The sequence below is a fragment of the Theobroma cacao genome, chromosome 7 (genome assembly GCF_053813885.1).
Source record: "Theobroma cacao isolate CCN51 chromosome 7, ASM5381388v1, whole genome shotgun sequence".
Lineage (NCBI taxonomy): Eukaryota > Viridiplantae > Streptophyta > Magnoliopsida > Malvales > Malvaceae > Theobroma > Theobroma cacao.
Window position 1 is genome coordinate 33,960,722 of NC_142645.1, and position 17,153 is coordinate 33,977,874.

General features: G+C 30.3%; 1 protein-coding gene across 1 annotated transcript; it reads left to right on the forward strand.

Annotated features, from left to right (window-relative positions):
• Window positions 1–12,078: 12,078 nt before the first annotated feature.
• LOC18594849 (uncharacterized) lies at window positions 12,079–15,880 on the forward strand. Its single transcript, XM_007022506.3, has 4 exons — window positions 12,079–12,436; window positions 15,176–15,229; window positions 15,336–15,546; window positions 15,702–15,880. Exons 1-4 carry the CDS (start codon window positions 12,398–12,400, stop codon window positions 15,704–15,706), a joined length of 309 nt encoding a protein of 102 aa, XP_007022568.2. The 5' UTR covers window positions 12,079–12,397; the 3' UTR covers window positions 15,707–15,880.
• The last annotated feature ends 1,273 nt before the right edge of the window (window positions 15,881–17,153 follow it).

A 17,153-nucleotide genomic window follows, 5' to 3' on the forward strand; every position in this document is an offset into this window, starting at 1 on the left:
AACCATCAGTGACTTCACTTATGATAGTGTATCTTATACGTAAGAAAACTTCAATTTGTACATTCATTGATAATGCAAGTACTACAGGCAAAAAAGTAATCACAAGTGTATATAATATATCTAAAAGGTGATTAAACAAATAATAACACTAAATAGATGTTTAAATTAAAGGAACTTGTAATTGTTCATATGATCATTCATTTGTGAATTGTTTTTAAAACAAACTTGGAAAAAGCTACCAGATATTTTAAGGCTCATTCCAAACTTGTGATAGCAGTAACAAAATAAGAAAGTTCATTATACAATGTGTTAGCAAAACGTAATTGTTCAAAAAATTAGAATAACATGGCAGCTGAGGGTTTAATACAAAATTGAGTTCATGTTCCATTGTAAGTTTATTTTTACATAGACAAGATTATAGTGGAGCTATAAAAAAATTTTCCAGCTACGGTAAAAATTACCTGCCTCATTTTCAACAGCCAATTCCTGTAGCCATCTTGTGGCTCTGATTACCTTGCATCTATTGTTCATATTGCACAATAAACAGTGTTTAGTTTGTTATCCATTATAGTATTTTCATTTTAATAAAAAGTAAATTAATTTAATAAATTTACCTATTCAATTTTCATCTTATTTCTTGGGGATTCTTCGAGGAATAATTCTTTTGCCACTTGCACATTAGTTTGTGGTGTTGGAACTTTCATTTGAGATTCTTTCATTGTCAATAGTGGGGTTTGACTACACGTAGGTTCTTGATTTGCTGAGCTTGTGGCCTCCTACAATTTGAAACTCTGAGGGAAGGATTGTTTGAGGTTGTTAAGAGTCAAATATCTTGAAGATTGTTAATCCATGGTCAATAGCTTTTCCTGTGAATCCAACTCTAAATGTTCTTTCTACATTTATCAAAGCTTTCACTGGAGGAGAAAGAATTATCTTGTTTATCGCTTTTATTGCAACTAACTCAACAATGCTTGCCCCAATTAATTTCTCAGCTTGCTGACCAAATGCAAGCAATTGAATATTTTTAGTACAATCTGCAACTATTAGCTCTAAAATCATTCGGCAACAAATATGTAAAATTTGTGTAAGTTTTGCATTTTAGAATATATTGTTTTTCGTAAATTAGATTAAAAGTTTTTTTTTTAACGTACTTATATTAGAACTGGAGCTTTTTCGTTGTGTGCTAGGCAATAAAATTTGTCTAAAGCATGCATCTTAGTATTTTACATCTCATGTATGTATTTACAAACAAAAATGACTGTGGGCTGCCAGCGGAGTGACCAAGGTGAAGGGACGGCTACTGAATGCCAACATACCTACCAAGAAGACGAAACTACGTGGACACCTCAACCTAGGTTCCAACTGCCTCTTGATCTGAAAACATGAAGTCGAAAACAGTGAGTACAAACTCAGTGAGTGAACATAAGAAGGGAACAAGCAACGTTAAGGAAGGTTTAAAATCACGATGCACTTATTTGAAAACAATGCAACTTAGTTCAAGTTCTTATTAAAATCCCTCAATTAAACCCCTAGTTATTAAATCATTTAATGATGAAGGAACTATATTTAGCATGAAATTTGAAAAAGAGGAAACTTCCAGCAATCATTCCATCTCACCTAGCTCATGTGCATCCCACCACATTGTGCACATAGCCGGACATCCCATCTCACCTAGTTCATGTGCATCCCACAACATCGTGCACATAGCCGAACAATATCACCATCCATCTCCCTCACCACCGTCATCACCAGCAAGTGCACACTCACCCCGTACATGCACGGTTTCATTTGTCACACAATGGTACCATTTATGACATAGTATACATATATATATATATCCACATCATACAAAAACATATGGATACATCCTTTTACACATTTCACATTTCACAACATCAAACATTTTATCAAGGGCTTGTTCCCAGGCAAATTTTAAAGCAAAAACCAATTAAATTCCCCAATGATTCATTGAAAAACGTAAACATTTCCCCAAAACATTTTGAAATGCAAGTTCACTCACCAGTCTTTATTGATGTTTCGGTGGGCTCTAACTTTGACTAATGTTCCGAATGGAGGTGTGGGGTTTCATTGGAACTTATCATACACAACAACATCACAATCAGCCCAACTTGGCATTAATACCATTCCAAAGCTATTTTCTAAATCGGGGTTCCACTAGTCATCCCTAGCTAGCTTCCGACTAGCATTAGCTAACTATCTATTTTCACTATTCTAGTCACACCAAAATGAATAAACCACCTCAACTACAAAACACTCACAAATCTAGCCACTAGCCATTCTCAACAACTTAAAAAAAAATCAACTCAATTTCATTACTTACCTTTGTAGCTTTGTAGTTGAATTCCCTTTCAAAAGCTTTCAATTTCTTGTGAAAAATCTCCCTTTCTCTGTCTAAAACATCCAACTAGTGAGAGAAAGTATTAAGGAAAGGCTTTTGAGGGTTTTATGGTGAAAAAGTAAAAGAGCATAAAGAACTTTGTGAAAAGGTGCACAAAAACATGAAAATTGGGGTTAACTCGAGAAAATCTATGGAAGTTTCAATACAGGCTTCCATGGAAGGTGAGAAAACATGAGAAAGGAAGAAGAAGAAGTGCTGGAAATTTGAAGACCTTCCTAGAAACTTAGATATTTATGCATTATGTTTATCCATTTTCTCACAAAATTATCAAAATGCCCTTAACAAGGTCATTTTGTCTTCTTCCTTTTCTTGTGCAATCTTTTTACTCTTTTGACACTGGAAAAAGGTCTAAAATCCTCTGAAAAAGGTCCCTTAAGTAGCCCTCAAAAGTCCTAACTTAAAAAATCCCCTAAACTTGTTATTTGTGGAAATTACGGTGAGGGCCGTGGCTTTCAATTTCTAGTGCCACGACGCTCAAATGTTTTGTTTGAATCTGTTCCTTTAACACAGTATTTTCACTTCAACAAAGATTTTGACCACCTTCCCGTCAAAATTGGGCAAAGTGGCAAACATAAAAGTTGTAGCCATGCCTCTTAGCTTTCTAATGGTCCAAAAATCATGTCATTTGAACTTCTGTAGTTGGATATATTCTTAAAAAATTGAAACATATGCAAATAGAGCAACAGCCCATTATGCACCTTTCTTCACCAATTGAAATTATTTTTGAATCCTACTCCTCTAACGACAAAAAATAATTATAAGTAACGTAAAACTAGCATCATTAGCTCAAATTAAACCTTTAAACATAAGTTCCACCTTGAGTTACGCATCTATGAAAGTCAAGGTTTCACAGTTATCATCAAATCTCGAGTATGAACATTAAAGTTATTCTTAGACTTGATCACTCAATATTTATTAATAAGGCAAACGAAGCTTTCTTTCAGTATATGTATAAAAATAGGTTCATCTGAACCTCTAAGCATTGATTACATAACATTGTTCTGTTAGTAGCAATGACAATTAATTGTTACATTTATATCACAATAAAAGTTTATAAGAATATACAATACAGTTAATGTAAGAATGTTATGAAGCTTACCTTCACATCAGCAATTAAAAGTCATGATTGAGTAGGTTTTTTAGGTTGTCAGGAGTTGTGGATTGCCAAATCCTCAAGATCTTCACTTTAATTGCATTTGGTGGCTTGAACAGCTGCAGATCAGCTAGAAATTCTGGTTCCATTTGTTGCTGACAAAGCAAAATCTAAAATATTACTTTCTTTAAAGCTCAGATAATTATAAAAAATTGTATACTCTATGCTTAATTTACTCAAGAGTATAAAGAATGATAGTAGATTACATAGTAAAATTTGATAATAGTATTAACTTGTAATAAACAAAAGACCTTTAAAAAACAAAGAATTGCTACAAAAATGGTACAGAACATACCATGAATTAAGTAAGCAAAAGAATCAATCTGTAATCAAGAAAATGTTGCAAAACAAACAAAGAAGTGACAATTGTACTGAACAAAGCAAGAAATTTGAATAACTTGTTCGTAGGTTTTCAAAAATTTCTTTGTACATTATGTTTTTCGTTTCGTTTATTCGTTGTTTGTCATCATTCAAAATTAGTATCTTCAATCCTCATTACGATGTAACTCTTGACAAAGCTACATACAACTGACCATGGGTAAAAACAGGTTTTGGTAAATACAAACCAACAATGTCAAGTGTTTGTCCTTGACTTTTATTTATTGTCATACTATAATATAATCTAACTAGGAATTGTTTTCTTTAGAATACAAAAAGTCACTTTTGTTGTTTCACTACCATTAATATCCTTGGTATAAATGCTACACTGCATGCAAAACTTGCTGACACAATTTTTCCTTCTATAACGTTAGGCACTAACTGAGTAATCAAAATTCTAGTATCATTACATAGTCCAAAACTTTGATTTATATTTCTTAATATCTTAACAACTGCATTTACCTTGAGATCATGTCGATGATTAGCAATACCACGAAAGTTAAGTGAGTTTAAAATTCTACCAGATATAACAGTTCATGTTACGTGGAACGGTCTAAAGCTTTTGATATTTGGCCAACGCTAAAATGTGACTCCAATGTACTTGGAATCAAGTATATATGAGTTTATTACATCAACAGTTTCATTATAAGGTGTAATGATTGACCTCAATTTCAAATAATCTAACTCTGCAAAATTTTCTTGAAGTTTGTCATAGATAGCCAACACAACGGTCTGTATTAGATTTTCAATGCACGGAAGCAACATATGTTATGGTATTTAAGTCCAACATGGTTCTTGTTTAGGTTCATAACTAAAGCCCTCAATTTTTCCATTTCTTATGTCCAATAACCATTGACCGAAACTTGAAATCTCATATCTGGTTTCTTGAACGCGATAAGACTGTAAAAGCCTTATGTTGGTTTTCAATTGATATATACTTCCATAAAAATGATTGATTTATTGAGGCATTAACAATCTCTGATCTTGTTCCAAGTTCCACTTTTGTCAAAATTTGTCTAAAATCTCCACTTAATAGTATTGTCTTTCCACCAAAAGCTTTTTGGTCAGTCTCACAATAATTATCAGTAAGTATATCTTGCAAACTTTTGTCCAAAGCTTCAAGACAGTATCTATGAATCATAGGAGCTTCATTCCAAACAATAAGATTAGTATTTTGAATCAGCAAAGCAAGTTGTGTACCTTTTTTATCTAAGATGTTGAAATTCATCAATATTGAAAGGAATTTTAAACCTAGAATGTGTTGTTGTTCTTCCTAGTAGTAGTAAAGATGCTATTCCGAATAAAGCCACAATAAGAGCAATCTTTCCTATCAATTTGATCCTTGAAATTATTGTGTTCCATAAATACGTCACACTAGTACCACCATGTCCAAAAACAAACAACATCCAACCTTTATTATTTTGCACAGATTGTTTAACAACCTCATAAACATCTAATTGTTCAAAAATTAAGTTCACTAAAGACTGTAAATGTAACTATTGAAGTTCCTCTAAATCATAATTGATCTTTTCGTGGATCAATTTGTTTTGCATTGTATACAACGAACCTTCTGTTGGTTGTGTAAGGTTAAATTCTGACAAATAACTACAATTTTTGTTGAAAAATTTCTCTATAGCTACCATAGTAGAATTCTTTAGGTCTTTCTTTAGGATTTCATAGTAACTGGCCCCAAAGTTTGCCTCAATCTATATTCAATGTCTTCACTAAGTAGGTTCTAATTCGGTTCCCACAGTGATAAAGGGTTAGCAACTTCACAAAACATGACAATTGTGACAAAAAATTGTTGTAATTGTTCACTTGTCGCCCATTGTGAAGCTTGTGCAATTGCATCTGTCTACTCTCTATCGTTTCCAAGCAGACCTAATGCCTCACATGCTACCTAGTGTATAGAATAGACTACACCATCCACTGTCCTTATTTCTTGAAAACTTGTTGGACCTTTCACAACATTCAACAGTAACCATAAATAATAAAGCTCCCCTACTACTGGATGAACATACACAATCCTCCCAATTAACCTTTCTTTTTGTCATCTCTTCCATACTGTTTCAAATTTTGACAAAACCCATTTTGTTGGAAAGTATGCATAAATAAATTGTCTTGCCTCTTCATACAACTTATTCATTTACATCGATTCTATAAACATAGTTTTTCTTACATCAAGCCTACAAATAACTTTAGACAAATCATCAATATCGTTGAAGGATACATTCTGCTCTTTCGCCAAATGAATGATAAACTTTTCAACTATAGGTTCATGATGGTGTATGTCAAATGGAAACATTTTCCAGCATGATTCATAGGCCGAAAAATATCTACAACCCAAGTACATTTTAATCTCATTAAAATAGTTTCCTATATCCTGCTTTTGTGCTATACTATTCAAACTACCATTCAAAATAACTACCCTATGTTTGTCTGGTCATTTGTTAATATCTTGAATAAATATTTGATAACCTTCAATTTATTGCATAGTTCAACATTAATATGAGCTGGCATTTCACAACTAAATCCATATTATGTGGCACAACAAACCTATTATCCAATTTTACAACAATCTTGACAACAATACATGGTTTATCAATTATCTACCTCCTTCTACTAACTACAATCCTATCTTCATTCACTACAGTTTCTGATTGATACTCTATGGGAAAGAATTTTGAACATTTACCTTTAACCATACATGGAGAAGAAGGATTGAACATACCATATGCTCTAAGAATCATAAAACTGTTTACAACTTCATACCCAATCGGATCATTTTATTTATTTAGTATCTTAGTCGATATTATTTTATTCACATCATTTGCATCTGAACACTTTGCAGTAGCTTCTAACCACAGCAAAATGTGAACATGTGGATGGCCATGTTGCTGAAATTCAATTGTATATGTAACTACAAAAATGAGAAAAGAAAAGGAAAATATTACAGTTGTCACTATTATGTAATGAATAGTAAAAATGATTATTGATAACTAAACACATAGGTAAAAAAGATTGAATGTATAGAAAATGTTCACCGACATAAACTAATCTAGAGTGTTTCTTCTTAATAAGGTATTCCATGAAGTACCGATGCTTCAATTTAAATACCCTAGAAACAATATCAAGCTTATCTTGTAGTTGTTAACCAAGAACCATAGATAAAGCATCATTAATTTTTCACCATTTTGTATTATAGATAAATGAAATGAATAGATTTGGGTTGCCATAATATCAACAAATTGCCATTGCATCTTGATAATTCCAGAACAAATGCTGAGAACTACCCGTGAAACTTGTGGGTAAAATTACTCGTTTCCCATATGTCTTTCCTTGTGTATCACTTTTTGACACAACATCTTTCAACCCTTTATAGACCTCAAACCATAAACTTTTTTGATTATTTCTTACAAACTACAACCTAATTTCCTCAACTACACAAAAAGCATCCATAATAAACTATTGAAATAACTTTCTACTCCTTAACAATATGCTTTGGCTAAGATTACACTATTGAATAACTTACGCATAATATTCCCTCATTGAAAACTGTTTTCTTTTTTATCTTTGTTTAACAAGAGAATCAACATAATTGATATCTAATTTATATCCATCTTCTCCATAAGGAAATAGTAACAGATATTGCATTGCCATGAAAGGAGGATGAAGCTCACTTATTCGTTTAAGTACATTAGTTCTATGCTCCACTCTAATGTCATGACTACTACTAGATTGTCTTATATCCCCAGCAACTAATCCAACAAGTTCTGATCTAGTAGGAGTTGCATAAGTCCTATCTTGACTATTCTGTGCACCGAGTAATTTCAATTAAATTGAAACATTAGTTGATTCTCTAAACCTGTCTCTTGTTTGTCTAAAGACTTTAATTATTACATAAGTTTCATCAAATATTTTAATCAAACCTTCCACTATAAATTTATCTATCACATCACTGGTATTTTTATCTGTAAAAATAGACATTCTATTGGAAACCTCATTATTAGTATCATATATAATTGTGTAAACTTAGGTTTGTGTCCTATTGTAGGAAGTAAAGAATCAATGCGATGATGATTTTGTCCATTAATTGTAAAAATATATAGACCTGGACTATTGTTTATGCTATTATCTATTCTACCACCAATAAAAGTAAATTGAAACATAGAGTTGTAAATACTATTATTCTCTCTAAATGTACTACTTTTATTATTTCCTTGATAATCTAATAAAGAACGTAAGAACCTTGATGTAGGCCTAAATGAAGGTAATCGAACCATAACTTGTTGACAAGACAATGTAAATGTACAAAAATTTGTAATTTGACTTGTAACTACACTTTCTTCGTACCACATTATAGCACCGTAAAAAGGACATACATAATTTGGTCCACCAAAGTTAATTGTTGAGTAGTATCTTTCTATTATGTATGTAGGAATTAATAATAGGTCCCATAAATCACACAATTAATAATTCCGAAAAGTAATTACTCTAATTGAGACATTACTTACTTGTATGCCCAGTATACTTAACTCATTCAACCTTTCATTTATTTGTTCTTGTCGTTCAGCTCTAGAATAAAGAATTCTATCATATCCTTAGTGTTTTCCAAAGAGAAACAAAATACAAATTCAAAAATATTATGACAACTACAAATTAAATAGACAATCATAAGGCAACAATAGCTTTTTAACCTAATACTTTATAGAGCTATGAATATACCTTGGACATGAATCATTCCTTCTCTACTACTGCTTGACCCAACAATGACTGTAAACTAGTCATTCATAATGGGCAAATCATATAGATTTTCAAAATTAAAATCACATGTCCCTAAATATTGCTGTGATTGATGATCAATAATTGGAACATCATATAGATTTTCAAAAGGAAAATCATACGATTTACCATTGTCATGATGACAGAATGAACTGCTACAGTTCAAATCACTATGAACAATTGTGCTATCAAGAGTTTGAATGACATTATTATTTGCTACTACAGAATTTTCTCCCATACTAAATGACCAAGCGGGATTGTCAACAAAAAGAATATAAAAAAACCAATCAAATGAACAATCAGCAATATTTGAAGACTTAGTGCCTTGTTTATATCTTGCTCTTTTTCTCAAATGTTCACTTGACATTGTCTCTGTAAAATATATAAAAGATATTAATTACAATAAATAAGAATTTAAAATAAGTTCATAAATAGTTATCAATCAATTACACAACTAAGCCTATAAATTTACTTGCACACAAACTTAGCAATACAAATTGACCTTACTTTTATATGTTGTATACATATGAATCTTTATTTTATGTATGCCATAAATAGTCACTAATGAAACCAAAAATAGCCACTACTATACAAAGAATAACTGCGATACAACTAATCTTGTATGGAACAAATACTACTAACAATGAATATATATTAAGCTAAAACAATTCATATATAACCAACAAAAAAATAATGGAACATAGAAAGTAAGTTACATTAGTATCAAAAGACAACACATATAAGAACAGAATAAGAATCAATAAATACTTAAAACTTACTTGTCAGAAATTATATTAAAACTTACTTGTCAGAAATTATATTAAAACTTACTTGTTTAAACTAACTTCTTTGAAAGATAGCTTCAACAAACAACTACAATAAAACCCTACGAATAAATTACACTTAACACCAAATTCTTCATGCATATAAAACAATTAACTCAAGTGTAATATTATAAAATTATAGCAACAAATAATAAAAATAAAATAGACAGTACAATGTAATAACCAGAAATTCCAGACCCAGAAATTCCAATAATAAATAATTTAACACGTTTAGAACAATCGAACTCATAGCAACAAAATAAAAAAATTAACCAACATTTAATATTCAAATCTTATATTCTTTAGGTCTTAGCATACCATACAATCTATCACTAAGACAGGAAACATTTTGTGATAACTTTAAATAGTAAAAAGGTTAAACAAAATAACTTCCTTTAAAAACAAACAAGAAGCCACTGGAATGACTATAACAATATAAAGGGTTACAATTTGTAAACATCAAACTCACATCAAGAAAACAATAGGAAAACATCAAGAAATGCCCAACCAGCAAACAATAGAATCAACAAAATAATCTAAGATATCAAACAATAATAAGAAGAAAATAACAAAAAAAATCCACCGAAGGAAAAAAAAGACAAAGAAACCCTTAATATAATATAAAATAATTAAAATTAATTAAAAAAATTTATATAACATAAGAAATAAAATCTTCCTATATAAAAATCTCTATTTTACTTTTTTGTTTCTACCTTTTTCCTTTCTTTCCATTTTCAGTTTTTTATAAAATTATAGAAAGTAGAAGCAATTGAGGTGCAAAGATTTGGCCAGGTGGAACTTCGATTCAATTTCTTAACTCAAATTTTATAAATTGTTATATTTATATAGTATAGATGATAAGTTTTTTTGTTCAATACTATATATACATATATACATTACACACACACACATATATAATAAAATAAAAAGAAAAAAATTAATATCAGAAGAAATTATGGACAAAAAGAAAAAAATCATTTTTTTAATATGTATTAGATTATTTTTGTTTAGACCCTGCTGAAATTTTACTTTTATTACTTACCTTTTTGTTTTCAGAAAAATGGAATAAAAAACAAGATTTAATAGCAAAAAAGAAAATTCACATTTGATCAAGAATGAAAAAAAATCATTTAAAAATCATGTAGATGTAATTATAATTACAATAATAAAATCTCATATTATTCTGACATAAAAATTAAAATTTATTAAGTATTAAGAATTGTTGTTTATTATTGGCGGCAGTGAATCATCTCAAAGACCTGGCTCTCTTGATTTTATAACTCAGATTGGATGTAACCGGGCGACTCTTGCAACTGCCTTTCTCTAAAGCAGTTTGCCACTCAATTTTATATATTTTAGTTTTCAACGATACTTGATAAAATTCAAGATGGTCTTCCATGTCACATTAATAACAATATGTTTTTTATATTACTTTTATTATTTCCATTTGTTTTTTTATTGTTTATCCACTTCTAGTGAATTAAAAATATTCATCTAATTTTTAATGGGTTATCCACTTCTGGTGGTTTAGTGGGTTAAAGTATCCATTTACTTCTAATGGCAAAATTATCCATCTACGGCAAACTTATATAACCACTTCTGATGGTAAAATTATCCATTCACTTATGGTGATCAAATTATCCTTAAAATTAAAATAATAATAGTATAAATTATTATGACGACCTCTTTCATGTTTATGATCATAATTATTAAATGAAGTTGCATTTATTTTAAAGAATGGATGGATTTATGATCATAACCAAAATTATTAAATGATATCGCATTCACTTCATAAAATAGATGGATTTATGATTTTTTATTAGTATCTCATTTCTCACATTCACTTTAGGAAATAAACATGAATGGATTTTCATTAATAGCTTTATAATAATAAATTCACTTTCCAATAAAGGGACAAAATACAATATACACTATATGATAGCAAAATTCATATTAAAGTTTAGGGAATAAAAACACCAAAAGGATATTAAGTTATTTACCTGATTTTTTAAAATCAGAAATTAAAGACCAACCATTAAAATGCTTTTAAAGCTTGGAGATGATGACAACAAAATAATACCAACACTTACTTGATTTGTTGAAACTAGAAATCAAAGACCAATTATTGAAATTCTTTTGAAGCTTGAGAGATTAGAGAATCATGTTGATAACGTCTTATGAAATAAATCTTAAAAAAAATAGAGAAATATAAAAGAAAGTATTTAAACGAAAATAAAGTATTTAAAAAGATTAAGAAGATCTTATTCAAATGTGTACTTACAAATGAAGCTAAGAGACCTATTCATAGACTAATAACTCCTTATCAAGATTAAATTTATAAGATAAAAATAATATTAAGAGATTATATGGGAGGATTAAATCCTAATCTCCATCGAATCTAATATATATTTAAATCTAGATATATATATATATAATATAAAGAGATATTTATAAAAATATTCATAATAGAATTGTCTTTTATTGCTGGTTGTAGTGAATCGTCTCAAACGCCCGACTCTGTCGATTTTATAAGACAGATCGGACGTAACCACGCGACTCTTGCGACTGCCTTTCTCCAAAGCAGTTTTCCCCGTCGACGCTTTTTATTTTCAATAAAGCAGCCTACCTTTACTTCAGCGTCAACTCTTCTAATTTGTATTTTCTTTTTGTGGATGTTTCGTGGAAAGAGCCTCTTCGGCAGGATCCCGACAGATGGCTTGTTTTTATATAAAGAGTACGGTTTATACTAGAAGCAGAGTCGTGCATTCAGCTAATAAGACCACCGGAAAAGGAGGAAGGGAAGATTATTAGGCTTCTTCGACTGCGAATAGAAACAAGAGAATGGTGAAAGGCCGGTCTTCAACTCCACGGAAGCAACTGGTATAGATTAAGAAATTTCATTTGCAATACTTCTTTATTCTTTTTCTTCTGTTTTTTTTTTTTTCCATGCATCTTCATTTACTATTTCTGTTGTTATATTAGATAGTTGTTTGAAGAAAAGCGTTGAGACTTGATCCAATTTCATGAGTAGGATGGCAAATAAGCACACTTCGGCCCAATTTCATCCGGATCCATCTTGATCGGATGCAGATTGGTTCGAGTTGAACTGTGAAAGTCAAAGTACCTTGATCAGATATGATCTTGATCTAGCGAAACGTTTCGAAAGAGTCAAGTCGGGTTTAGGTCTCGGAATGATCCGTTAGACTACATCCCTTTGCCATCTCCATCATGAATGATTCCAAATAGACAAGTAATCAAGTTGAATCTGATGAACATAGTGAAAAGTTCGAGTTGACTTGAATGAAAAACTCAAGTCTTCAAATTCGATCAGCTTGCACCAGATCGAATTTCATTTTTCTGATACTAGAATTAGCTCGAAAGATATTTCACTATGAGCTCAACTTGATTGCAATCTATTTGTGGAATAAAAAGAATTTGTATTATAAATATAATTGGTATCAACGACTTATTTATGCTCGAGTCAAATATCAAAGCACTCGAACAAAATTTTATTGGTCAGCTGAGCTTGAACTTATCTCAAAAAGAACGAGTAAGTTCAAGAATGTTGCCAATTGAACTTAAACAATTGATAGTAAACGTTACCTTTGTTGCTTTTCTTCTTTTGGAATTAAAAAAGAAGGCAAAGAACATCACCAATATTAAGATAACTGGTTAAGTTGACTCAAGTTCATACCTCCATATCCGAAGTTATTAAATCTAATCAATGGTTAGAATGATTGAACCGGTTACTTCGATCATGAAACAAGTTGGGTTCTTATGTTAGATCATGTAAACGTAGTTCAACCTATAAGTTTTTTTTTTTTCAATTTTTTTTTGGTATTAAACTAGTATTGACCTAGTTACATGGGTTTTGACTCAATTCCAAAAAATTAAATTAAATGAAAACCACTTAAACTTTACTAATAGGATGAACTTTTATCTCAAGAAAGAGATAAATCTTTATAATCATCAAGTCGAATATTATATTTTTGTATATTCTTAAAATATTTATTATTTAAATGTATAATTACATATTTTTGTAAAAATAGATTTAAATAAAAAAGTATACTATTCTACTATTAATTCAAGGTTGAACCATTGACTTAGTATTCCAAGATCTTCACCAAGATCCAACTAATTTTGATAAGGCATGATACTTAAAAGAACCTTTGAATTATTTTTTATTTTAAATCAAAAAAGCTCTTATAATTAAGAGTTAGTTATCATTTTTACGTTATGTGTTACTAACGTGACGTACAAATATATTACTAAATAATGCCTAGTTTGTTGACGTGACATGATAATAATGTTACATAATATTTTCACTCTCAACGATAATATCATGTGAATATAAAAAGACAAAAGATGTTTTAATTAATGATAATTAATTAATTATTAATTATAAAAATTTGTTTTATCAAAAATAAAAATATAAAAATTTGATTAAACACAATAAAAGAGTAAAAATTTATTTGAATTTTTAAAATTTTTAGTGAATAAAATTTTAAGCATTATACCATATGATAACTATGCTAAGATCTTTTGGAAAGAATTGTATACTAAACGCAATAAAAGTGGCACCCAATATCCCCGGTATGGTTCAATCACCCAATAAAAGTAGAGTTACATGTCGATCGCCCTTTCGCTTGTACAACGTTTTCAATGGAAAATCTGTGTTAATCAGATCAATAATTAACAATACTACAATGGAAGCAAGTTGAGGTATTCACGGATTCTTTTAAGTTGGACTTATAAGGTCTCATTTTTGACTTACTCATCTAACTATTATTTTATATTAATATTTTAGTATTTTTAAATACATTTTAAAATTTTAATTAAATAAAAAATATATTATATATCAATAAAATAATATAATAGAACCAAGTTAGACTCAAGGTTTAAAAGTCTAGGTTCAAGGCCCACTGGAGACGTGTTGGGCTTGCAGGCGTAGATAGATAGCTTGATTTTTAGACACTTCTAAAAGCAAGCATTTTCTTTTTCCCCTTTAGACATTAAATAAGGTTTAAAGAGCAACGGATTAAGTATCATCAATTAGACCGAAATGAAGTCAATTGCATATAAAATAAATACTTGAGACTCTAATTTTAATATTTTGATCTGAATCTTAAAATGATAGGTGATATTTATGAGTGTATGAGAATTACATCTCATCTTATAATTCAGAAGCTTGGTGAAGGTTTCCTTAAATAGAAATAAAAATATTAATCATTGACCAAAAATAAAAGGATTGAGATTTAGCATGACAAGTACTCCATTTCAAAAGGTAGGATAACAACAGCTATATACAGTAACCTTTTTTGTGTATCATTTTATAAATTAGTATAGTTTTATATAATATAAAATATTTTTAAAAAATATTTAAATAATAAAATAATATGTAAATGACTCGAACTTGACCTTAAAAAAGATTAATTTGAGTTAAGCTCGGTTCATAAACACCTCTAACTGTATGTAAACCCTTAAGGGCCAAGTTAATGAGTTTTTTTTTCATCATCATCATCAACATCATTATTATTATTATTATTATTATTATTATTATTATTATTATCTTTTTTCTTTTATTTTTATTAGCAATAAGAGTGTTGTATTTGTTTGCAGAAATCGAAAGTCCCCAAAAAGAAACATCGTTGGTCGTGGAAAAGGAAGATTCAGGTATCGTTGCATTCTTTAATTTGCTTTCTCTTTGTCTGATGAATCTTGATTTGATCTGCTTTGTGTTCCGATTATTGTACTAATTAAACCATTTAACAATGAAAAGGAAATGGAGATGGAAACAAAATGGTTCGAAGCAGTGTTAGCCGAGAAGAGGGCAGAACTGAACCACATGGAACGGGCTGAAAGGAAAGCGAAGAAAAAGCTAAGAAAGCTTGAGCAAAAAAATTCAGAAACCAAGAAAGGCAATCGTCTAGCAGCAATGAACATTGCTCGGATCCAGCTCGGCATCGATGCTATCCTTGATCTGTTGGATGGTAATTGATGGCCATTCCCACTGTCCCAATTGTTTTCTAGTCATCTAACTCATACATTGAAAAGAGTTTCCATCATGCGCATCTAGAAAAAAAAGAAAAAAAAAAGAGTTTCCATCATATTATTTTAATTTTAATTTTTGTCATTTTATTTGCAGATTAAATTTTCTTATTGAATTATATTGCTGAGGTTTGCACGATAGTCGTCCATTGGGGACTCCCTCCTACAGAGATAGATCCATCCTTATTCGTATTTTAATCCTTTTCTTTAGCCTATTTCTTGCTTTGTATATCATCTTGTTACGGATTTTTATGTTATTTACAATAGTAGTACTTTGTATATCATATAAGTTGTTTTTGAATAATCGGCCAATTTTCAATTTTATTTTTTTATCGAACTTTAATTATATCATTATTAAATTAGTCTACCATATCGGCTTAGCACCATATAGCAAATTATAAAACAGAAGGTTTATGGGAAAAGGAAGGCTGCCATTCTCTATTACCATGTATTTATATTACAAATTATGCAAGTAAGAAGTACTATAAATTCAAAAACAGCTAAGATTACAAGAAGATAATTGTTATTCAAATATTACTACTTGATAGGGTTGCATTCTCATTTTTTGAATTTCTTGAAACATTGATCATTAGCTACTCCTTTATCATTTGAAATCTCGTTTCCCTCCAATATGTCCTTCAACGATTGCGAAACCATTTGTGATACACCAATCTGGATAATAAAAATTGAAATTTGGCAAGTAATAATGCTTTAGTTAATGCATCAGCTATATCTTGTGTCACAGCTCAATTTTCGGGCTATAACAGGCTCAAGGGCTCAATGGGCACAACCCACTAAGTCTAAGCAAGCCTATTTATGAAATTCTATTTCATCATTCCCACCATCATTTCTAGCCACAATCTTTATTCTCAATTATACATATTTCGATAATAAACAAGGCAACCAAATATTTATATTGGTACTAATCCAAAATATTGTTATTCATTGCCATCTCATAATGGCATCATCATATCACGTATTCATCTATTGTTTGTAGCCTAAATCTTAGCGATTTACATCGAGTGTAAATCCACATGCAAAATTCTTGACAACTAGTGGAGTGACTTGGGTGAGGGCACAACTACCGAATGTCATATTCCTACCAAGGGGTGAATACGAGTGGTCTCCTTAATCTCGGTCCCAACTAGCTACCGATCTGAAAACATACAATTTAAAAGAGTGAGTATAAACTTAGTGAGTGAACATAAGAAGGGAACAAGCAACGATAAGGAATGTTTTAGAAAACATGATGCACTTACAATAAAACCATGCAATTTAGTCTAAGTTTTAATTAAAACCCCTCATTCCAAACTTTGAATGTTTAATCCCTTAATGTTACAAGATCCATGATAAACCATGAAGTTGAATAGAATGAAAATTTCAGCAATGACCAAGCAAGACAAGCAAACAGAGGGTTTTCTCGTTGCAACGAAAAGGCATTCTTAGTTTGTATATGTTGTGGTTTTTCAAGCATATCTCCCACTACAGAAGTTCAATTGACATGATTTTTGAGTCATTAGAAAAATAAGAGGCCGGACTACAACTTTTA

Coding starts and splice junctions, on each gene's coding strand:
- LOC18594849 (XM_007022506.3), top strand. CDS start 12,398: ATGGTGAAAGGCCGGTCTTCAACTCCACGGAAGCAACTG. Junction 12,437..15,175: donor CAACTCCACGGAAGCAACTG/GTATAGATTAAG, acceptor ATTTGTTTGCAG/AAATCGAAAGTCCCCAAAAA. Junction 15,230..15,335: donor CGTGGAAAAGGAAGATTCAG/GTATCGTTGCAT, acceptor AACAATGAAAAG/GAAATGGAGATGGAAACAAA.